Here is a 25,042-nt window from a genome sequence, read left to right as displayed (position 1 = left end):
ATATAAAAGTATAAATTTTGCTTTGTAAATGAGTTATTTATCTTGAGGGACAAAAATTAAACATTAATACGGAATAAAAGCAAAAGTAAAATAACTTATATAAAAAGTACGAATGAAAAACAAAAAAAAATAATTCAATTCGAGCATATAAAGAAAAGCATTATTGTGATAAAAATTAAACATTAATACGGAATAAAAGCAAAAGTACAATAACTTATATTAAAAAGTACGAATGAAAAACAAAAAAATTAATTCAATTCGAGCATATAAATAAAAGCATTATTGTGATAATGTATTTTTTTTTCTATCTTTGAATTTACTTCAAAACTAGAGTCGATGAATGTTGATAAGCACATTAATATATTTTCCTTTTCAAGTTTAGACTTTGGATTTATGTTAATTAAATTAATTACAAATAAAAGTTAATTACTCATCATAAAGAAAAAATGGCGCATAAAAATAATCGTGGTATTTCATTTTGTTGGAGTGTCATTTCTTGATAGTTATTGATTAATAAACTTTATATCAATAAAGGGATAATAAATATTTTTTTTGAATGACTATTCATCTATTGTCAAACATTTTCATCAAATCAAATGAATGCACGGAATAATAAGGTTGATGCGAGTCAATCAACCAATTTAATGTTTACGATAAGGTAATCAAATTTTGAGTAGATTCTATACAGAAATAGGATAGTCAAGTGCATTAAGCTCTCATTACACACGAGATTCAAAGAAGGGCCAAAATTATTTGCTTTTATGTACTTGTTTTGTCAAGGAGTGATTCCAACTCTATAATTTCATTTCACTATAAAATTAAAGGATTCAAACTTTCAATCCAAAGTTTTTAGAGTACATAATCTTACCAATAAATTACAATAATAATAAAAATTGTATTCATAATTTTAATGCAAATAAACTTAGTGTCTGCTAGTGTACAAAATTGAAACTCAATGAAGACAATTTTTACTGTTTGAATCCTTCACCAAGGCCTGCTGGCATTCCCAAGCTCTGAGCAAGATCACTCATTCTTTCCTTCATTGCCTGAAAAAATAACGACAACAAAATAACAAGAAGAAACGGGTACTAGTAAAATCGGAAAATATGATCCTACATGAAATACTAAATAATACAACTAAATAGAGTGAAAACACAAGGGTCATATTTGAAAATAAGAAAACCTGAAGGGTAGAATTAGACATAACTTTAAGGGGACAACGAATGAGGATTACTAAGTCGATGAAGTGCCCCTACGTCCAATTATTAGGCCGGAGGCTCGTGTCACATCGGGGTAGACATAGAGAATCATTGTTTTTTCTTATAATTGTGGTGCTCGAGTCAAGCTTGTTGTGGTACCTGCTACTTCCCCTTAACACAAGTACCTCACTATGTTGCTCGAACTCTCCTAAAATGTTGTTGCACGCTCATGATAGGTACCCATTGACATTATTGAAGAGTTCATGCAATATAGGTATCAAGTAACTTTGTCAACCAAGACTTTTGGAAGATAGAGAACCATTGTTAAACTCCGTTGGATGGATCGTTTTAACAAAATACTTCTCCCCTCTCATTTTAAGTGAAAGGATTTGACATAGGATAGAGTTTAGGAGACGATGTTAAAGAAAAAAAGAAAAGACTTTTGAAATTTGTGATCTTAAACATGTCATGACATGACATTTTTGTGGTATTAAAATCATGTCATGAAGGGTAAAATTGAAAGTTTTAGGTCACGTTGTTTCTAAATATAAGACAAACTAAAAAGGAGAGTGTGTCAGAACAAGTTTGAGGTTCTTACCAGTACACTTTTCTGATGTGCATCCTTGTATGCCTCTGTAATCAGAAGTGAGAGTTTCTGCACAAGAAAAATAGTCAAGACCCTTTTAAAGATTTGGCACAAATCTTCATGTATCGTAATACTCCAAAGGGCTCCCTAGAAGGCGAAAGCCACAATGCATAGACCAATCAAAAGACGCAACTCAAATCCCTGCCCAAAAATTACTTCTTGAAATGTGGGATTTTATTACCAATTACAAACACCTTTCACTAGAAAAGAATAAGAAACGACTTGGCTAGAGTACTGTCAATCTAAAAATAGCGCACAGACTAAAGAAAAGAGGGACTAGAGAAGGTAAAACATCCTTCACGCTGGCATGTTGTTTTGGGGGGTGTATGGTCAGCATCTTAGAGTAAGGATGGAAATACAGTCAAGCCTCTCATAAAAACATCATTTGTTCCGGTATTGTTGGGCTGCTATAGAGAAATGCTGGTATAGAGAACATATAATATGATACTAGCTAAAAGCAGTCGTGCCTCTCTTATAAGAGAATATGATACCATCCCCCACTTTTGGCACACTTGTTTGATGGGCTAAGCCTAAGCGTCATATAAGTCAAAAGCTAGCTTGAGACCTAAAAAAGCAAGGTCGAAATCCATCCCTCTTTTTCCTGTATTTGACTAGTAGGGCTACTGAACAACCCTTTGATCTTATGTCGTTCCAAGTTCAGCCAGGTCTGATTAACTATATATTATAACATAACATGATAGATCGGTTCTGCAGAAAACATGATTGTTATAGTGAAATGTTATTTGACTGACAGGTCAAATAAGATAAGAAGTGCATAACTCAGATGATCTATGCAATATATACTCACTTCTGGGCCTAATGCCATGGCAGCCTCAGTAATTTCAGTGCGTATTGGTTGCTGATTCCCAGACAGTGTTACCTGCAAATGATGTAAATATTTATAAGTTCCCATAAAGTTGTATCTAAATTGGAATTTCTCTTCACATTTTCTACTTATCATGGTCTGTCTACAGCAACTGTTTTAAGGGACTATATTGAACCTACACTCAAACATAGGGGACCATTTTTGTCATTTTTCTAAGATTGGCTCCCAGATTGCATCTTAACTTCTGGAATAGTCGAATTAGTACATCCATTCAATCAATTAGAAGTGATCTCTTCAGTTAGATGACACCAAAATAAAACAAGAAAAGAACATACCTTGATTAGTTCACCTTCACAGTATCCATCAAACTCTGCTCTGAAAACACAAACCACCAAAAATGAATAAGTACGTGTTATTCTCTTAAAGATTAGCCCACATAAAGGTTAAAATATATTATAAAGTGCACTATTAGAAACATACAAAGCAAGCTCTTTTTGTACTCGCACTGCCTCAACTTGAACTACATTTTGTGCCTTCTTCACCGTCTCGTATAAGTTTTGCATGTTGCCAAAAAGACCTGCCTAAGAACAATATAAGAAAACTTGAGGTTGGTTACAGTGAAATAGAACAACATTGTTGACAAGTGAACCAACAGGTGACGCATAAGAAAAGTGAATATAGAATAATTAGTATGCTTATAATAGCCAGTTTGGCCAAGCTTCTAAAATCAGCTAATTTTGGAAAGTGTTTTTTAAAAAAGTACTTTTGGTGAGAAACAATTTGTGTTTGGCTAACCAATTTAAAAAATACTTGAGCAGCAATTAGTATATGGTCAAGCTTTTAGAAAGTGTTTCCAAGTGTATTTTCTTAAAAGTACTATTCAAAAATGTATTTTTGGGGAGAACCTATTTTTTTCAACTTCTCAAAAATAGCTTTTGCTTCTACTCAAAAACAGTTTTTCTTCTCCTACAAGCTTGGTCAAACACCATCTTCAGAGTGCCCGGTGAAAGTAAAGTAGTAAACAACAACGCCTCAAACTCATAAAAGTTGGGTTTCACTAGTTTCATTTTTTTTTTAAAAAAAAAATGAGAAACCACCAGTCACCAAGGCTTAGTTAAACTCGGTTGATAATGGACCCGTCCCTCTAACCTTCTCCCTTTATCAACTGCTTTTCTGGTTGAGGATATCAAGCTTTAAAATTAAACACAAGATTTTCCAACAGACAGCACGGATAATTTGGTTTATTCTCCTTGTGACGAAGACATGTTGTGTTTTATTCGGTTAATCAACTTTATGAGAATGGCAGCTACTAGAAGCAAAAAAAGAAATATTAACATTAACACTAGCAAGCTACTATGAGAAGATTTTGCAATATAGTCTTTATGTGCTTACATATATAGCTTAAAATGATCACTGACAAGTCATCAAACAAGATAGATCCAATGTCAGTGTAACCAATAAAATACTATACAAGGAAAGGGATATACTCAGATACCTTTGAAGGAGCATCATTGTTCTGCTCATTATTGTCCTTTTTCCCTCCAAACAGAGAACATATTTGCAGAGGTCTGGGATTATCTAAAACCTTTCGACAGCCAGATCTTGATGAAGTCCACATACCAACTTGATTTGCATTAGGACACGGTTTGTCTGCAAAGACCAAAATTGTAAAAAAAATAAAAAAATTCATTAGGTGCTTAATTTTTCCAGGGAGGTATAGCACTTGTAAGAGTAAACTGAATGCTGAATAAAGAACTCAAATACGGTACTCAGGGAGAAAACTATGTGTTAAGCCTATATAAAACTATAACTCAATAAATTTCATTAAGCATATTAATACATTTTCTTTTTCGAGTTAAATTTGAGATTTATTTTAGTTAATGTAAGTGGAGAGTTTTATTTAGTGGAGAATTCACATTAGTTTTTGTTTTGATTATACAATCATTGAATCAGTCCAGAATTTCTCCCTCGAATTTGGTCAAAGTACCCAAAACTAGTTGACCAGATCAGGTATGGATCCCACACCCACTCCCACATCGTGTCGACAAGGGGGCAGCACCAAAAGTGAAGAGTCTGAGCAACTAAGGTTGTTACTTATCTACATATCATGGATACGTATCAAGTCATTTCATTTTGTTACTATAATTTTCATTATAAAGGCAATCTGACTTCCAATTACAACATTTGGTTAGAAATTAAATTATTAACCATAAAAGAAATTCTTGACGCATATAAATAACCACAATATTTAGCTTTTTATAAGTATCATTTCTCGAAAACAATTCATGAATAAACTTTATATTGATGGAGGATAAGAAAACGAAAGGGCATCAGAAATTACACATCCCCAAGATACAGTGACCTAATCAACAGAAGGCGCGGCATGATACACAAAGACGAGGTAATTAAGTCTGAAGCTTGATTAAATTTATTAGTTCCTGTGTAAATAATTGTTTGAAACACCTCCAAAATTTCATTGCTTGAAATTTTAGTGATTCTTCACACATATGTCTATACTTCATGTTGAAAATACTGAGTTTGATTCATTAACTCTTTGCTACATCCACCACTGCTACTCCTTTATGGCAATCGGTGCAAACTTAACATAAACATATATTGTGGGATTTTCTTTTTGATTTTTGTTTGTGTATGTGTATATAGAACTTCCAAGGGTTTGAATTTTTTGTGATTACCATCAAAATCAGACTATTCCAAAAAAAAAATATGTTAGCTTCGACCGAATGGTTATATTCGTTTTTAGGGCATTTTGTAAGCTTTCAACACAACCCCATTAGCAATTAAGAACTCTACACAAAACATAAGCCATAATGACAACAATGCCATAGCCCCAAGCAAGTTGGATAGAACTTCCTTCCAAGGGTTGGGAAATTTAGTGATTGCCATCAAAATTAGCGATTTTAAACAAAGAAAGTTCCTAGCACTATACAAGAAAGCTAATAGCTTCGACTGAATGGCTATATTCGTTTTTTAAGGCATTTTGTAAACTATCAACACAACCCCATTAGCAATTAAGAACTCCAACCAACATAAGTCATAACAACAACGTCTTAGCCCCAAACAAGTTAGATAGAACTTCCTTCCAAGGGTTGTAAAAATTTGTGATTACCATCAAAATTAGACTTTTCCAACAAAGAAGGTTGCTAACTTCATATCAAGAAAGCTAATAGCTTCGACCAAATGGCTATATTCATTTTTATGGCACTTTGTAACCTAACACAATTCCATTAGAAATTAAGAACTGTACACCACCACCACCACCACCAACAACAACAACAACGCCTTAGCCTCAAAAAAGTTGGGTTAGTTGTGATTACCATCCAAAATTAGACCTTTTCAACAAAGAAAGTTGCTAACTTTATATCAAGAAATCTAATAGCTTCGACCGAATGGCTCTCTTCATTTTTTTTATGGCATTTAGTATACTATCAACACAACCCCATTAGCAATTAAGAACTCCACACCATCATAAGCCATAATAACAACAATGCCTTAGCCCCAAACAAGTTAGGGTCGTTTATTTAAACCCCACTTCTTCATTTAAGCTTATTCATATCATTTTCTAAATATCTGAACCAAGCAAGATAAATTGGACTTACTAATTAAATTGTTAATTTGTTCTCAAAATAATTACTAATAACAAATTAACAATCAACATCACCACAATCCCATATTAGTTTAATTGACTATATAAATCCTAGACATTCATTCCAATACAAAATAATATTTTTTTTCTTTTAGGTCAAACTGATAGTTCTCTAAACTAAAAAAATCCCCCCAAAAAGTTAATTATAGTGGAAAAGAGTTTACATAAGTATACTAAGGAGAAATTGTGCTTACTGAATCTATGAAGATTTGAAATCCCAGCTGTGAAAGCACTTGTAGACGCCATTTTTTCACCACAAAATTATTTTTGCAGAAAAAATGAGTCTTTTTTCAAGAAGATTGAATAAATATCTATCCAAGTCCGATGTTGTAGTACTTCTTGATAAATGTTTTTGCCCCCTCATGTTTTAAAAATATCAAGATGACTACTAATACTTCTATAATTTGAACTTGCATCCTTTTAAATTGGCATAATAAATAAAAAATAATATTATTTTTTTTCAAATTTATTCAATATTCAAAATTTACATTTATAGTCTATAGATATAATTAATTTAAAGTTGTGTTTTAAAGTGTCATTATCAATTGAATTTTGTTCTAAAGTTTGAATTTGAAACTCAGATTATAACGTTAAATGTACGTTTACTATTCTATTATACTTTTTGATGATCAATATTTTAGTTGAGGTTAAAAATAAGAGATAATTTTTACCTCTAAGTTTGATGGAACAAAATTACATTATATACCTCTTTCGTGTGTGTGTTTGGGTAAACTTGTCTATACCTCTATTATTTTAATAGATTGTTATTACTTATATCATCATAAATATTCGATACTATAATAATGGATAAATGCTTATTGTTCCATCATGCCTCTTGATAAATTAAAATAAATAAAGTATATAATTTCTTCCGTCAATAACTTGTGATGAACTAATCAAGATGTGCTTAACCTAGCCCGAAAAAGAACAGTTGACTAGATGGGCCCACATAACACTACAAAATCTAATGGCTTAACACTCAACGAAAGTAAGAAATCCATAGTTTCCAATAGTTGGAGTCATAATAAGGTAATGAATCTTGAAACCTAAAAGAAGGATAAAGGGCAAAATAGTACTTTCACATAAGGACAAATGTAAAAAAAAAACATCACCATCAAAACAAACAACAATCCCCAAAAAGCCACTTACCAACAACTCCAGATTTCTCTCTCTTTGCTTTGCTTTGCTTTTTTTTTTTTTTTTTCAGAAAAATTCATCAGTCCATCACACTTGCCTTTTCTTTTTTTTCTGGTGTGTGTATTAAATTGGTATTTATCCATTCCACTGTTACTATCCTCATCAAGAATCAGCCCACAAAGCTACTTTCTTTCTGATGTTAGGTGGGGAAAAATTTATGTAATCAAAAAAAAAAAAAAATCAAGAAAATTTTAAGGGAAGAGGAGGTGTCTTCATTTTCATGTGTATAAGGCAAAACCCACCTCATACATACAACATATGACCATAAAGATTGTATCTTTATGACATAAATACCCTTTCTGCAACATCCAAAAAAAAATTTCCCAATCTTCATCACCTCTTCACTGTCTTTCCAATAACAAAAACAAGAACAATGTATAATAGTAGTATATATAGTATTTTCTTTTGTTTAGGTTCTTCATTTATGTGGGCTTTTTGGGGTTTGTCTTGGTCAAGAGAACCTTCTTGCCACCTCTCTTTCTTTCTCTATAACTCCTTTTTTTTGTTTGGCCCTGTTGTTGTGTTGTTATTATTGTTTCTCCCCTCTTTCCTTCTCTCTTTATCTGCTTCCTTTTGCTCCTTTTCTTGGGTTTTTTCAACTTTTTTGTCTCTTTATTTCTCCAAGATCTGATCTTTTTATGTGAAGGGATAAGTTTGATTCATCTGTGATCTGATATGTCTAAGAAGATGAAAAGGGGTGTTTTGGAATCATCATCTTATGGTGTTTTTGAGGACACAAAGGCTAGGTTGAAACATCAAACACTTTTGCAGGACTATAAAGAGCTTCAGAAGGTATAAAAACCTTTGTCTTTTTTTCTTTTTTGATCATTTGTTATGAAGAAATGTGCTTTTTTGGTGTGTTGAATAGTTTGTTGATTTTTCTGTCTTTTGGAGTATCTTGTTCTTGCTTGTTAGAAATGTGGTGCCTTTTGGTGTAGGAACCTCCTTTGAGTTTGATCTGTTTCCTATCAATGATTCATAGAATTGTTAAAAAAAAATTATAACCTTACGTGCACCCTGACTAATTCCATGGGATACGGGCATGTACTAGGTAACTGTGTTTGCCTAGGCTAACACAGATTAAAAGAAATCATCTAGTGTTTTTTTGTCTCCGCTGGTATTTGAACCTTTCATAGAGTTGCTATTTGCTGTCTCTTTGTTCAATTTCTAGCTGAAGTTGCCCTTTTCATCATTCCATTATTGAGGTCTTCCCTGAGATTGTCTCCCTTGGTTGAATTTGTTTGTGTTTTTTCCTAAGAGTTATTAGGAATTCTCTCTAAAACAACTCTTAGCACGGTTTGATGACGGGGACGGCTCTCTCCTTTCCCATCTAAATACTAGGCTTTGTTATCCTTCGGGGTGGCTCAGGTGGTTTGGCTTGGTACTTCCATAATGGAGGTATCAAGTTCGAAACCCCTTGCCTGCAACAATAGGGGGTTGGCCTTCTGGGTCGAGCTTGTCGCATGGGGCTTTCCTAGTGCAGTTTATCTCTCTCGTGTGGTTTGTGAGCTATTGCACAAGAGTGGGGTTTACCTTGTGCACACCCAAAGGGTAGCGGTTGCGGGTTTCTTTGTCATAAAAAAAATACTAGGCTTTGTTTGTCTGAGAGTTCAATCCGTAACGTGTGTCTAACCCACACATCACGCAGTGCACTCTTATCACTAGACCAAAGTGATGGGGTAACGGTCCATAGATTGTGTCCATCATAATCAATGCTACTTCAAACTGCAAGATGATAGAATGCTGTTTTGTTTTTTTGGAATATAGTAAATAATAATGTGTATGTGTGATCAACCGGTTTTCTTACATGTAACCTTCAATTTTCAGGAAACTGATGGCATAAGGCACAAGTTGGAGGACTCAAAGCTGAGGAAACTAAGATTACTAGCTGAAGTTCGGTAAGTTTGTTCAACTTATCAAATGGTGTTCTTATTGATTTGATATAGTTTCATTTTCTTTAGGAGTTCTTGAATTCAGTTTGATTCGAAGACTTCAAAATATATAGCTTGCATAGTAGAATTAAGAAAAAAGAACTGCACTTCTGTGCATATGCATTTTCTTGAAATGCTTGCAGAGTTCTTTTTCTATTTGAATCTAATTGCAGATTTTTTGCGTGATTGTGCAGTTTCTTACGCCAGAGGCTCAAGCATCTATTGCAATCGAAGTCCTTAAGTCCTCCAAAAGGGAAAGAGCTAGTATCACTACCAAATGTTGAAACTTACCCCAGAAGTAGGTCAAGGGATCAAGTTACGAGAAAAAAGGAAGCCAAGCTAAACAAACTGCCCCCTCTTCCTGGCCCTAAACAGAACGGAAGGATACAGGTTGCAAAGGTAGCTGTTTCGAAGAATATACCCGATATTCATGTGAACCAAAAGCACAGATTAGGTGGTAGAAAAGAAGCTGTTTTTCACAATGCAGATTTAGAGTTGAACCGTAAATCAAGAGTATATAGGGGAAAGGAAGTTTCATCCCGAAAAGGAGCTCCAGCCTATGATTTGAAGCAGAATGAGAGATTGTACATTGCAGACAATGCTATCTTACAGAGCAGCTCGCCTACTTTTGATTTAAATCAGGAAACTGGTCATAGTGGCAAAGAAACTGCATTGCCCACTCGTGCTCCGGTCTTTGATTTGAATGAGATCTCGGTAAGTCTCAAACTAAGCATCAAGTACTCTTTCCATTATTTTGTTAGTTGTATACTTTTTACGTCATTTACCTCTAGACTTTCTAATTCTTACAGATGGGAGAAGAGGAAAGAGATGTAAATTTCGAGCAGGTGCAGCTCGAGGAGCCAAAGAGAAGTCCTATCCAAAACCTCAATGATGATGTGAAGCTATTGGTGTGTAGAAATGTTGGAGAAGACACTTCTCGGGTGGGAAAACAAAAATTATCATGGCAAGACTCTGTTGCTTTGAGGGTTTGATCCGTCTTCCACCGTTTAGTTAAATGTGGTAAGAAAATTGTGTTAATGCTGAGCATTGTCAAACTTGTGTTGACATGTAGGCTTACATTATCCTTTTAGTGTAAAGAAACTTCTTATATGTCATACATGCACACTATATGTTCATTGCTAGCAACGAGATGTGGTCCGTGTAACTCATCCTCTACATTAAATATCATATATCTTCAGCAGTTTTTCTGGTGAAGCAATGGATTTTGTGTTCTCTGTTTGTTGAATTCCGCATTGATGGTTTGATTGTTTTTGTGGATTCTCATCCATCGAGACGAGTTCTCCAAGCATGTTGCTTGAGAGTAGTTCTGATACCACCTTGCACTGTTGGTGGCTTTTTCAACTGAGTTTGATGGATTTAAGTTTCTTATAGAAATGACCAATGGCCACGGTCGTTCCAAAAGCCGTCTGGACTTTCTGATCTGGTATCAGTTATGCTCTCAGATGAACCTTTTTGAACGAGTTTTTCGTTCCTTGAAAGGCTTCAGACAACACTCACTTTTGCTAAATGTTACGGCCTTAATGTTGAACTATTGACCCTACTTGTTTATAGGTGTTCACCCCTTTGGGGTTCCCCTACCGCATGTATACATCCGTAAGCAACTTAGTGCAACATGAGTTCATTTAGGTATTTACACAGGCTTGTGGTCTTCTTTTATGATCTGTTGAGAGTTGTAGCATGCACTTAGTAAACCTAATATAGATGTGCAACTTTTTTCTTCATACTATCAATATATTTGAGCTGAAGATCTATCGAAAATAATCCTACCCTCATAAGTAAAAGTAGGGTTGCGTACACACTACAACAGAAGGGTGGTGTGTACACAGTTTTATCCATGTCTTGCGAAAGTAGAAAAATAAATATGCTTGACTACCTACTAATTTTTTATGCTAATCCTCGATGTTCTTATTTAGTGTCACATTTTCAGTATCTTATAGCTGCCTCATATCATGTTTAATAAATCTTAGATATTTATATGGTCAAATTATTTTATTCAGATTAAAATAAGAATCATGAAGTTGAATTATTTCAAAACATAGAAAAATACATACTATTTTTCTGAAACAAATTAAGAATAAAAATATATCACATAAATTAAAATAAATATAAATTTTCTTATGGTTGTCTTGTTGTCCTCTAGTTTGATGATCATTTATGATTTTGACACTAAAGAGTTATTAGTATTGAACACATTTCACATCTAAAATCATGAATTCAGATATTTAATAATTAGTTGACATTTTAGTAAATTAATTTTAATATATAAATTTACTATTTTAAATCAAAATGTTGAATTTAATAATTGATATTCGTTTTAATATCATGAATAATTTAAATTTGCATCACATAAGGCTCGTTGAAAAACAAAAATATTTTTTACCAGAATTGTAGTAACATAACATAAGATGTGCTCCATAAGGACGACGGTGGAAAAATTAGAACCACATTGAACAATATTCTTATATACTTTACTCCACCAAAAAAAAATAAAAAAATCCCACAAACACAAATAGGTACGGAAATAGAAACTCAACGAATAATGAATCGACCCCTCTACCCTTTCCACTTAAACAAGAAGCTTCAAGTCCTTGCATGGTTCGAAATCATCACATGTACTTAACTCATACGTCACACGTTTTCCTCATAGTGTTGCATCAACGATCTTGATTACAACAACAATAACATATCCCGCTTGTGGTTTGAAGAGGGTAGGATATAAGCAAACCTTACCCCTACCTTTGTAAGGTAGAGGGGTTGCCTCGACTCAAGAAGATATCAGACACAATTGTAGAAAAGAGATGACAAAATACCAAGATACAAAACAAATGCATCAACAAATAGTATTACACATCGAAGAATAAGAAACTACACATAACAGGAGCAACAAAGATTTTGATTGTACAACATATTACATCATTATTACTAACAAGTACAAAAGCAAGCTAATAGAGAATAAATCTGCAGATGCAAATACCCAGTACAAGCAATAAACCTATCAAAGGAGATAAACTGAAGACAAACTTATCAAATTCAGCTTTAAAATGGTGTAAAGATAGGAACAGTTGCATTTTATGAACTCACAAATTCGACAAAACTTAATATAACAAGACAACTGGGAAACAATAAATGAAAAACTAATGGAATACAAAACGGCTGGACTCTGTAAAGCAGCCCGTTGCCTCGAGCAAATATGGCGTATAATTTACCATGTTGCAAAACTGTCTTTCGTCGTCTAATGAACACACGTTGGGAAAAGTATACAACTCACATAAACTCACCTGTTCGTTACAGTTCCAATTATGAAAAACTGTGATACAGTTGCTTTAGTCCACTGAGCACAACGGAAAGGCCATTGCGAGGATAAATGATATCGAGCACATTCCATTGACGAGGATTTGAGCTTTTTACTGGAGCAGATTTTTGCAGGCTTCGACATCAGGTGCTTGTGAATCTAATACTCCTTGACCAGTAGGGCTAGAGCTAATAGCTTTCATGATGGCAGCAAATAAGTCCTTCTGGTATAAGTCATCGGTTACCTTCTGCAGGATCTCATTCACCAACTTGAAGTCCATTGCCCCTGTCAAAACTAGCCTTGAAATTATCTCCCCGAAATTTGCTGGTGCTTTTGGTAAATCCATCGCAAGATCTTCCAACTGAGAAGCAAAGTTCAAGCATCCAGTGGCCAAGTCTGTAGCAGTAAAAACCTTTTTAGCAAACAAGTGCTCAAGAAGTTGTGCAACTGGTTCAACACGTGGTGGGCTTTTGTCCAGTCCAAGTGATATGGCTTTCTCGACAACCTCAGGATAGAAGGCAGGGGATTTGAGTTCCTCAATGCACTGCAAGGCTTCATCCAAAATCCGAACACTAAAATATTCCTCCAAAAGTGAAACTGTTTTTCTTTTCAGCTCCTCGGGATTTGACCTTGCAGCTGGAACCTGAGGTTTCTCAGCAACAGGCAAAACGGTACTAGTTGGAGATGGCTTAACTGGTACTGGAACTTGTGATACAGGCTCCATACCAGAGACATAGCCTAATGGTTGGACAGGAGGTCCACCACTACCTTGTAAGAGAGCGCTACTCCTGCCATTCATGCCGACATTGCTACCCTGAGGCAACAGTCTTGTGTTCAAGGACAGCGACTTGCCAATCAATGGTTGCTGAGCACCTCTTGGCATTCGTGACCTAGGAACCTCCCAGTTGTCATTATCCATTCCTGGCATCCCAGGCATCTTCCTTGCTCCTGGCATCCCTGGCATCATACCACCAGTGCCGGGTCGATTAATGGGATAGCCACCAGGACCCAAATTCCCTTGAGCACCTGGAGGAGCACGAGCATTTCTAATGCTTAATGTAGCACCAGGACGCAACCCCAAGGTCTTCTCTGCTTCTGAGTGGATCTCATTAATGGTTTTGGCTTTCACCTATAAAAGAAGTTAATACATCATGAGAAAGAAGTGTAGGACTTAACTAGTCACAACTACTGCATAAGCAAATCGTGTATCACCTCTTCCCGCCTAGGGACCCAGTTATTGGCACGTAAATCCAGCACATCACGCACCAAAAACTTTAGGCGTGCTACCAGCTGAGGATTTGTTGATAATTCTTTCAATCGGTTGAAATACATATCATTGATGTGCCTTGACTTTTGCTTCTTGTCAAGCTGCTTACCAATGGTGTTAAAGAATTGGCATATAGCTTCAACGTTCTCTTCTTCTGGACAGCTTTTGGGATCTTGTCCTAATAGTTCCTGTTAGCAAGATCAGGAAGACAATTTCCCACAAAATTGATATGTTGAAGAAATTTAAGAGGGAAAGGAACAAGAAGATTAAGCTAATAGAAAACAATCAATAACCTGAACAATGTGATGAACAATCTTTTCAGGAACCATATTTTGCTTCAAAAGCTCCCCAATAAGACGTATGTTTCCAAGAGTGCGCAATTTGATCAACCTTTCTTTGTCCTTGCGTTCTGACTCCTGCTCCGGAGCAGTCATTTGTCTCGCCTCTTCCCTCAATTTGTCAGCACCTTCAAATGCCTCTTGGCAATTATTCAGAAGAACACGCTTAAACGTGATTTCTTTCCCACCAGGTTCATCAGATGGAAATGGAGGAAGCTTCTCATTGAGATCAGAACACAACTGGGCATACATCGGGCAAAAGGTGGGTTCCAATACGGCCTTGTCAAATATCAAGGAGATCACACCCTAGAATTTAGAGAAGAGAATACATCAGTTAACCAAGACATATGATGGAAACAAGACATTAGAGAAATATAGGTATCTGAGAGATGGGACCTTTAGAATGTCTGCACTCGTTATCCCTGAATCTATTAATTGGCCTTTGAGAAGATCAAATTTCTCTGGGGTCAACTTGTTGAGTATTCTGCAAGATCGATAATACTTTCATCAATCATGTACACAATAATGATATCCTAAAATTTACCTTCAAAGAAGTTGCAAACTACATCTGAAACCAAGACCATATTGAAACCTTATTTTTTTATTTGCAATACGGATTATTATATCCATGAATATGAGAAAAGGTAGTAAAGAAGAGCAAAATGCAGTTCCCTACTGTCAAGATGTGGTGAAAAAATAGCATCAAATTATAATACAGAACTTGTTAAAAGCATTAGCTAGAATTTCCAGAAAGATTACCCCTTGACTGTTTTCAAGACACGAGCTTTGTCAGAAAGAGTGCCCCTTTGGACTGACCATGGCACCTCAGCTTTGATCAGTGTAGGAGCAGGACCTCCCTGGTGCACAAACAATTGAAGGGTTTCAGAGATCAGATGTAGTAGATAGTTCACCATCAGGCAAAATCATGTAGTTTGAACTTTGAGCAGAACAAAAAAGAAACCATTGCTGGTGCAAGGAATAAACTTAGCAACTAAAACAACAGAGAGACAGACATTATGTAGGAAAAAAGAGATATCTCTTAAATTAATCTAATTGATGTTCCAAATTATGTCAATAAGATAATACAACTATGTATTTGTATACCTAATTTTAATACATACAACAAAGTGCAAAACAACCACAGTATGGTGATAATCAAGTATATTATTCTTCAATAGGATGTCTTTTCTTCAAGTGCTGACGGCTTTCAGAATGCATGGAAAACTGAACTTGTCTTTGGGAGTACAAAAACAGGAATAAATTAACAGAAGTTATTCAAATCAATAATGAACATTCTCCAAAATGCGCAAGAGGAAATTAATTACCCCTTGGTTGGCAGAAACTTGAGCTCTTGCAAACTGTGATTGCTCTTGCCGAGTATACTGGCCACCAAATTCCCTGTTTTCTCGAAGTGCTTCCCATGACCTCTCCTCTATGGGGGCAGAAAATTGAGCTGGCCTATTACGCCAGTCACGATTGTCTGGTTCAGAATAACGACCCTGAGACTGAACCTGCACCTACAGAAAGACAAATTACACTGGACAATAAGGCAACAGAAAGTGAACACTGCAAGAAAGTGAAATAGAAGATAGACAAGCAGTAACGAAAAATAGTGAGTTGGAACTGTTCTTTAGTTTGCAACATTACCAAAAGCATCAAATATTCCTTTTACTCTGTGGAGGGGAGGAGAGAAATGCCAACAAAATTGTCAGATGAGAAGAAATACAACTTTTTATATCAAGCCAGAGAGAAACTCACATTATTATCCACACGACCCCGAGAGGCATCTTCACCAAACAGTTCCGCTTCAATTTCTTGTTTGATTTGCAGAAAAACCTCAGGTAACTGTAAGACAACCGCCTAGAAGACCACAAAAACCAGAATCAAGGACAAGCAAATAAATTATGATAATCCACCATGATATCATTTTTTATTTCTTTTTTTGGGTAGCTGGAATCGAGAGAGATCTAAAAGATGGAAGAAGAGATATCATTTTTTATTTCTTTTTTTGGGTAGCTGGAATTGAGAGAGATCTAAAAGATGGAAGAAGAGGACTGAATTCTTAATAATAGAAATTACATCACAGTCGATACCTATCAGTAAAAATGGCCTTTTTTTAAAATGGTAATAATAAGAGAAAAAAAAAATGGCCAGATTTGTTTTTCTCACATCTATGTACAGAAAACTGGTACTCAATAAACACTACCGCTAAACAATTTTAAATAATGATATTACCTCCCTCAGTTGCAGGAGCTGATCTCGAGTATAGCGAACACGTTCATGGCTCTCAAAACGAGAATCTCCAGTCTACAATGATAAAGGTGAGTTAGGACAAACAGAACTCTGAGAACAACAAGTTCTTAAAAGGAATTTCAAGCAAAAAGATAAGCTTCTTGACCTATAATAAAACACGGAAAGTACCATAAAAGGCAAATCCAGCAAGAAAGCACTCATCAGAATCAATGCTCCTTGTGAAAATAAGGGAACATAGAAGGAAATATGGGTGAATTGATTGTAAGAATTTAAAATATTTCTACATGCTTTACGAAGTTCATAGGCTATCAGCTAAGACACAACAGGGATGTCAGTCTGAGTGACTAAACAAGCAACCAGAGACCAGAGTCTTCATACTGGTATGATATTAGACAATGAGGGTTTAAGAATAGTTTGCAACAAAAGGAGTGGATAGCCTGTTCTTTTTCTTTTTTTTTTGTAAATCAGGAATCAGATATCCAGAACTTGTAACAATTCCGGGGGGAAAACATCATCTAGCAGGCTTCATCTAAGGATCTCCCTCAAATTTTAGTTGCATGATATGTTTTCTTTTTAATCTTCATGATATACAAGCATGAAGAAATGCCAATGCTCAAGTTCCCACATTATGAACAGCATGACTAGCTTTTGCATGGTCAAATAGCTAATGAGACTTCCAGTGTTAGTAGGGTTCTTTATGGGCAGCCTGATAATTCTCAAGTGCCCACCTAAAGCCTACTAATAATTATTCGTCCATGTTTACTGCAGGTATACAACTATAGTGAGCTGCCAAGAATTAGGACGTTAACAAGAATGTATTGAAATATTATGCACACATACACTTCTACTGGACCAATGAATATACAGTTATCTTTCTCGTTCATATTTGAATTATGCACAAGCACAAAGAAATATCAATGCTCACATTCCTAAATGCCACATAGCCAACACTATTTACCAGACAAAGGTCATACTTTGTTGCTTACTCTTCAATTCACTTCAGATATCTTAACGTTCTAACTTACTACAATATATTCCAAACTAACAATGCAAAGTTAAGCTGCACATCTACCACTAACTGAATTTACTGTCCAAAGAACAGAATTCCATAAGTGACTAGCTTTTGCATGGCTAATAGCTACTAAAACTTTCAGTTTTTAGTAGGGTTCTTTATGGGTGGCCTGATAATTCTTAAGTGCCCACCAAAAGCCTACTAATGATTCTCCATCCATATTTACAGCAGATACACAACTAAAGTGAGCTACCAAGAATTAGGACATTAACACAAACATATTCTCTTATTATGTAAGAGAGAGTTGAGCAGCTGAAGCAGGCAGCAGTCCGTCGACGTGCCTGCTTCAGCAAGGGTATTTTCAAAAAGAAAAACGTTTTCTTTGTTCTACTTTAATTTAGTTAGTGTACAACTTTTCTGAAATTGTGGGATCCATTTAAGCTATGCTCATAGTTATATTGTACTCCTTCCGTTTCAAAAAGAATGACCTACTTTCGTTTTCAGTCGGTCTCAAAAAGAATGACTCATTTCCAGATTTCCTCTTTTGGTAACACTTTAATTTCAACTTCCCACATGGCATATTTCAGGCCAAAGGTTAAAGGGCATTTTTGTGCATTTGACATAACTTTAATATAGTATCACGTGATTGAAAAGTCTTCTTTTTATTTTCTTAAACTTTGTGTCAAGTCAAACTGGGTCATACTTTTTTAAACGGAGAGAGTACCAACTATATAGTCATCTTTCTTGTTCATATTAAAGGTATTCCTGTACAATTCTCATTTCAACAGTTTGCAAAAGGTGATGTAATTAATGAGGCTGTTCATGTTTTCATTTCAGCATATTGCAGTGGCACTTCCATGTTATCTACACAAGTTCTATCCAAGTTCAGATAGTGCAGTCTCATGTCAAGCCAAAAGAAGACACAAAATGGTACAGAAAACCATTATGCACATCCCACTGACAAGATAGTCTGCATCAAGCACCCAGCTACCACGAGTCAAGAAGTCCAGCCCAGATACTTGATCAGTCGACCACCCATACAACAGCATGTGTACCATTAAATGCATTTGCACTTCCGTTTATAGATTTTAATCACACAAGCCAGAGACTTCATCAGAAAACCACCCGATTCACCAATCACGTGTACCAATACAAACACTGACAACTTTGCATATAGACTTAATAATCATACAGATTGACGCATAAAGTATCAATATCATTATTATTATTCTATTATAATCTTATTCGTCAATTGCATTACCATTGTTGTTTCTTTCACTTAATTTTTTACTATTTGTACTGTCAATACTTTTCTATTACCATTTTCACCATAGCTTTTACCCTTGTATGAACCTCAAACCTGTTCTTGAAAACACTTCTCTTGAGTCGGGGATATATCGAAAACAACTTATCTACATCATACAAGGTGGAGGTAAGGTCTAAGTACACTCCACCCTCCTCATACCCCACTTGAGGGATCACACTGGTAATGTTGTTGTATTCATGCATAAAGTAAAAATTTATAAACACATGTTGTACAACAGGAACACATATGAAAAGAAGAAACAAGTTTCTCTAGACTATAAGACAATTGGATAATGCATCAGAGATATATCCAACATGAGACTTGATAATTTCTACCCCGAACCTGAGCGAAACGGAAGCATTCAGCAGGCACATAACAACAGATATCACCAATATCATTAAGCAAACTAATCAGAAAGAGACCAAGTACAAACCAAAGAGTGTATTTTGCAAAAAAAAAAAAAAAAAAAACTATGCTTACATAGTTTCTAATTTCAACAAATCAATCAATCAACTACGCTTCAGCCAGCCTTGAACTAGTTGTGGTCGGATATGTGAATCACCTATATCCATCCCACTCAATTCAACCACATTTCATTCCAACCCGAGGCAGAGCTAGGGGCCACAAGGGAATTCATCCCCTTCACCCGAAAACCCAAACATTACACTATATATACATAGCAGATATTCGATTCCCGAGCGAAACTCCTGGCTCCACCACTATTCCAATGCTTAATAAGTTGTCTTCTAAAACAATATAAGGGCTCTCTAATGCAGAATCATAAGCTAGATAGTAAAAAAGATTAGATTTTTCACATGCAAAACAACAAAACATCAACAATAGATGAATCAAACAGCTAAAAAACATCAAGAAGAAAAGGCAAACCCACAAAGCAAAAAGATCCATAGATCTGAAAAAAAGATTCAACCTTGAAAGATGGCAAAGATGAAGAACCACCATGAGGACGAAAAACTGAGAGATCAGAATTGGTAGATGAGGTATCAAAGCGAGAGCCAAATACTCTGCTTCCACCACCTCTGTTACCACCACCTGGTCTCAAACTTATCACCGTTTGATCAGCCTGCATACCTCAATTCTCCACAGTCCGATCAATTCGAACACCTCCACACACAAAAGAAAAATGGCAAATCTAAACCAAAAACGAATCAATAAAAAGCTATAGATACGGATAAACGTGTATCTATATGTGTATAGAGATACAAAAGATTAGATTTTTAGAGAGAGAAAGTAAGAATTTTCAGAGAGAGAGAAAGAGAGAGATTGCTTTTCCTCTCTTCTCTACTGGGGACAGAGGAAATGGTGAAGGGAAAGAGAGGCGATTGTGAAGAGGGTGAGGGAAAAAAACCCTTTGAGGGTAGTTTCGATATTACAAAACTTATGTAAGGGTAATTTTGGTACTATAATTTATATTAGGCCTTTTTTATTTGTCGAAAACAATTTCTTTACCTTTTGACAAAGAGATAATCTTTGTATACACTTATAGTCCTCATATTCTATTTTATACTGTTGTTATTGTTATACGTAATGAGAGAGATATTTACAATAATTGCCTAGCTTTAGTGGACGAAGTTATCTAGTGCATGTTGCCGGTAAGAGGTGTCGGGTAATCCACGTGTCATGAAAGTTGGTCCGAACACTACGTTCCTAAAAAAATTGCACTAACTAAATTTCCTTTTTTGATTTTTCATTTATTATTCATTACGTTTTTAGGCTCGATTAATTGAGATTTGTATTGAAATATCTTTTTTTTAATAAGGGAAAATGCATAAGTACCCCTCCAACCTATGCCCAAAATCTCAGAGACACACTTATATTATACTAAGGTCCTATTACCCCCTGAACTTATTTTATAAATAATTTTCTATCATTTTCGGCCTACATGGCACTATCAACCAGATAGCTTGAAAAAATTGTCAACACGCGTTGGGCCCATAAGATAGTGCCACGTAGGCTAAAAAGGGGTAGAAAACTATTTATAAAATAAGTTTGGGGGGAAGTACTAGGACCTTAGTATAGTATAAGTGTGTCTCTGAGATTTCGGGCATAGGTTGGAGATACTTATGCATTTTCCCTTTTAATAAAGCATTATCTAGCGCAAGGAATTTCATTTTCGAAATGTCTATTTAAAGATCTAATGAGGTATTTATCGTAACACCTATCACTTGTGATGGTAAACAAAATACTGAATATATTTGCCCTTAGTTATTTAAAAAAAAATATATTAATCGTTGTTATTTATGATGCAATACATTAATGGACTATTTTTTAGAAATATATAAACAAAGGATCTAAAACATATATTTCGAATAATTAAAGATCAAACATACTTAATTAAATATTGCATGAATCAAAATTAAATTTAATAACCTCACAATTTATTATTAATAAATAAATCAATTGAAATATTATAAACACATATTTTTTTTTAGTTTGATATAAATGAAAACTTTTCGTAAAAATATAATTTATCACATGCACCTAGACTTGGGGAAAAAATATGGAGGTACTTTTGAGGAAATTAAGTTAGGTATATGAGACTGTTCTTTTCTTAATTAGAGGTTATGAATTTGAATTTTAGATATTGAAAAATCTTTGATAGAGAGTGTTTTCTCTTGAATAGGGTTTTATGTAACATAAATTTGAAATAGTTGGACTCTAATATGAATACCGAACACTAAATAAAGGAAAAAAATATGTATTGTTTTGCCATGGTTGACTTTTTTGCCCTTGAAGCTAGAAATGTGTGAATCATGGTGTTATCATCAAATGATATCTCTAACTACTATTATTATTTTATTACTATGTATTATTCAATATTTATTAAATGCCTTTTTGCATAAGGTCTTGAAGTCATTTATAAATCATATTTAACCTCACAAAAAAAAAAAAGTAAAACTATATATATTCATTTTAACTTATTTGAAACTGAAACATAATTAATCAAATATATAACTAAGTTATTATTAATACATACTCTATCTTAACCAAATTATCATACTTATTAATTTTGTGAATTATTAAAAAAAATGTGAAAAGAGCATATTGCTTATATCTTTTTTATATCACTATACATTTACAAAAACTCTTACTATAAGTTGATTGTATCCGTACAATTATTAAAAGTATTGTGTTGTATATTCAACAAGTCTAAAACGACAATTAAATCATTAAAATAAATTTTAAATTGAGGATCTTTTGTCTTTATTATTCAACTTATATGACGTCTTATATTCGACAAGTTATATACAAAACGACAATTTGATCCATTTATGTTGAAAGTATGTTATATTTAGAACTATATTACCATTAGAGATAGACTAACAGTGTAAGCTTAATATAGAACACGAATGATTAAGCAGTACAATGATTAATACATATAGTTCATTTGCAAATAGATTAGAAATGCATATTTCAATTGATTAAAAAATAGTCATACTTAACCAGAAATCACAATAACTAATATCGAAATTTAATGATAATTGAGGGACCAAAAGTGTTATCAACCCAATTTTGAATTTCATTTCCTTTCTTCCAAGTCTCTTAATCCAAAAAAGCAAAAAACTAATGCAAACATGCATTTAATAAATATTGGATAATACATAATAAATCATAGTCTTGACTCTTGAGTAAATTAATAATTACTCACACAAAAAGTATAACACTAATTATTATACCTTTTTTTAATTAATTAGGGTTATTAAAAACCCTACAATTTTTTCTAATTTCTCCATCATCACCAACTAGTACATTAATATTTCCCATTTTGACCATAGATTTAGCAAAACTCTTTCTAAATGCATTTCCATTATTTGCAAATCTTGCAACAATTGGTGCACTCAATTTATCCAAAGCAAGTTCTTGATCAATCTTCAAAATCCCTTTCTTTTTCAAGATTTGATTATAATATTGATTATCGACTATAAAAGATGTATTTTGATCCAAGAATGTTCTCGGAACGTCGTTCAATGTAGTCGGCGGCTTAGACGTGTTGCATAATCTGAATAGTTTCTTAACCAATTTAGGATCCATCGTGGGATCAGGTCTCCCCGTACCTCGAAAGTCTGAAACCCTAGACTGAAAAAACGAGCAATGTGCGACTCCAACTGTATGAGCTCCTAGTAGCGTCACCATATCAATTTTGTTCAAACCTATAGTTCTGAAGAATCGCAAAATTTCTGATACAGGCTGGGTCGGGCCGGGCAAATCCACTGATGAGTTCGACACGAGCCCATCGCGCCGGCCCGTCGGGATGGTGTATTTGGGCCCACCGGCTAAGGCAACTGCATCTCTAGTGGCTAGTGTCACAATGTCTGAACATGAAACAATCAAAGGACAAATAGATTCTAATTTTTCCTTAATTTCATCAATTAGTTCATAACCTCGTACTGTTAAATTAGGGGCAGAATCTTTTTCTGATATTTGGTTTTTTGATGAATCTGAATCTATCAATATTGATGCATCACAACCCTGACATAATAGTTACACAAAAAAAAATTCAATATATTGCCATATAATTAATTAAAACAATTGAAACTATAGTAGTTTGCAAATAATCACGACAACAGAAATAATTGTTTGCGACAATAAATATGCATATTAACTAAGAGTGTTAAAGTCTTTATCAACATTAGTTAATTGTTATTGGATCCAGTGTCAACTTTAGAGACATTTGCAAAATAGTGTTAATTATCACTAAAAAAATATATTTGGCAGCACTTAAGTTATTGTCATTATTTAATTGCCGCTAAAAATCATTCTTGGTGTAGTGAATACATGTTATCTGGTATAATAAATAAATTGATTGGATGGTCAATGGTGTGAAAATTATTACACTAGTGACGTAGTTTTAATAATATCCACTGAAAAAATCAGTTTTATAGTGTCACATCTACTTTTTATAGCAGGTAACTTGTCGTATTCTAAAGATTAAAATAAACTTGATATATTAACATATTTTTTTAAGATATATGATAACGTAAAAAAATCTTTATTTTGTTGATGTATACAAGTGAAACTTCATATATATATATAAATGAAACTATCAGTATATATAACTTTAATAGATACTTACTCTGACACCACAGTCATGAAAATGCAAACGAAGCAAAGCTCCTGTAATTGAAGGATTATTTTTGAACCTCTTTTGCACTATACTTTTCACAATAAATTCAGCATTTGGACAACTTGAATTGTAGAAACCAATTTTGAGTTGAGCTGACACAAAATTTTGGAAAAAGTAACATAAAAACACCAATAATAATGCAACTATCTTCATTATTATTATTTTTGTGTAATATTTTTGAACTAATTAAAGCAACTAAATTAGGTACTTATAATTGATCAAAAGAACTAAGTATTAGACCATTTATATAGAGCAAAAATTAAGATGCTTTTGAGTTAAAGTTTGAAGTGTTCAACTATATATCACTTTCTTATTTTTGTATATTTTGTTAAAGTTTATTATTATGAGAATATACTTATATGCATGAGCCGGCAAAAATAGCAGCCAATACAAGTACATACTTAAGGTAGCCGGCACCATATGTAGCATGTTAATTTTCCTTATTTGAGCGGGACAGTTCGATGTACAAAGTATCTCGCGTTTACGTAGAATGCAGGGAAGAGAAACAACCTAGCAGTTGTGAAGTTAGATAATCTATTCTAATATACGCACATTATTTATTGCTTCCACGACTCGAATTCGTAACTTATAAACTCGAATATAACTTTACTGTTATTTCTGGGCTTTCATTTAATTTTTCTAATCTAAATGATAGAGTTTAAGTTATATATGTTGACCGTTTACATATCAATATAATTTTATTTATGACCATATAGCCCATAATCAAAGCTCGATTAATCGAGATTTGTGTTGCATCTAAAGTTAAAACAAAAACAAGCATCCATATAACAATGACAACTTCATCTCTATTATAGCAATTATTAATTTTGTCTTAAATTATCAATTGTAATTTTTTATATGTTTTTTTATGAAATACTAACGATTAGGAGCTTTTTAAAATTTATATTTACCCTTTATTGAAATTTCAACGATCATAACATCCTCTC

At 34.1% G+C, this 25,042-nt stretch overlaps 4 protein-coding genes and 2 non-coding genes across 7 annotated transcripts; 1 reads left to right on the top strand and 5 right to left on the bottom strand.

Moving 5' to 3' along the window:
• Positions 1-862: 862 nt before the first annotated feature.
• Positions 863-6,684, bottom strand: LOC125811476 (nucleoid-associated protein At4g30620, chloroplastic-like). Its single transcript, XM_049490974.1, has 7 exons — positions 6,530-6,684; positions 4,167-4,321; positions 3,152-3,252; positions 3,007-3,046; positions 2,654-2,725; positions 1,798-1,854; positions 863-1,046 (listed from the first exon to the last, which is right to left on the bottom strand). The coding sequence occupies exons 1-7, from the start codon at positions 6,579-6,581 to the stop codon at positions 969-971; spliced, it is 555 nt and encodes a 184-aa protein (XP_049346931.1). The 5' UTR covers positions 6,582-6,684; the 3' UTR covers positions 863-968.
• Positions 6,685-7,752: 1,068 nt separating this feature from the next.
• On the top strand, positions 7,753-10,497 carry LOC125811762 (uncharacterized). Of its 2 annotated transcripts, none has more exons than XM_049491300.1 (4): positions 7,753-8,324; positions 9,360-9,430; positions 9,658-10,177; positions 10,273-10,497. In XM_049491300.1, the coding sequence occupies exons 1-4, from the start codon at positions 8,208-8,210 to the stop codon at positions 10,453-10,455; spliced, it is 891 nt and encodes a 296-aa protein (XP_049347257.1). In that variant the 5' UTR covers positions 7,753-8,207; the 3' UTR covers positions 10,456-10,497. The 2 variants fall into 2 exon arrangements, with proteins under 2 accessions (XP_049347257.1, XP_049347258.1); XM_049491301.1 differs by having other exon boundaries at positions 10,255-10,497.
• Positions 10,498-12,505: 2,008 nt separating this feature from the next.
• On the bottom strand, positions 12,506-20,288 carry LOC125811410 (eukaryotic translation initiation factor-like). Its single transcript, XM_049490887.1, has 9 exons — positions 19,881-20,288; positions 16,617-16,688; positions 16,140-16,241; positions 15,707-15,898; positions 15,141-15,238; positions 14,778-14,865; positions 14,337-14,687; positions 13,989-14,231; positions 12,506-13,905 (listed from the first exon to the last, which is right to left on the bottom strand). Exons 1-9 carry the CDS (start codon positions 20,037-20,039, stop codon positions 12,889-12,891), a joined length of 2,322 nt encoding a protein of 773 aa, XP_049346844.1. The 5' UTR covers positions 20,040-20,288; the 3' UTR covers positions 12,506-12,888.
• Positions 17,312-17,417, bottom strand: LOC125812001 (small nucleolar RNA snoR103). Its single transcript, XR_007441951.1, has one exon. It is a non-coding gene; the product is annotated as a small nucleolar RNA snoR103 (small nucleolar RNA).
• LOC125812002 (small nucleolar RNA snoR103) lies at positions 17,787-17,892 on the bottom strand. The gene has a single exon (XR_007441952.1). It is a non-coding gene; the product is annotated as a small nucleolar RNA snoR103 (small nucleolar RNA).
• Positions 20,289-22,657: 2,369 nt separating the features above from the next.
• Positions 22,658-24,248, bottom strand: LOC125811790 (peroxidase 44-like). Its single transcript, XM_049491333.1, has 2 exons — positions 24,045-24,248; positions 22,658-23,440 (listed from the first exon to the last, which is right to left on the bottom strand). Exons 1-2 carry the CDS (start codon positions 24,246-24,248, stop codon positions 22,658-22,660), a joined length of 987 nt encoding a protein of 328 aa, XP_049347290.1.
• Positions 24,249-25,042: the final 794 nt, after the last annotated feature.

This window comes from Solanum verrucosum, unplaced genomic scaffold (genome assembly GCF_900185275.1).
Source record: "Solanum verrucosum unplaced genomic scaffold, falcon-dt-bn FXZP01000238.1, whole genome shotgun sequence".
Classification (NCBI taxonomy): Eukaryota; Viridiplantae; Streptophyta; class Magnoliopsida; order Solanales; family Solanaceae; genus Solanum; species Solanum verrucosum.
This window is presented reverse-complemented; position numbering and strand designations above follow the sequence as displayed.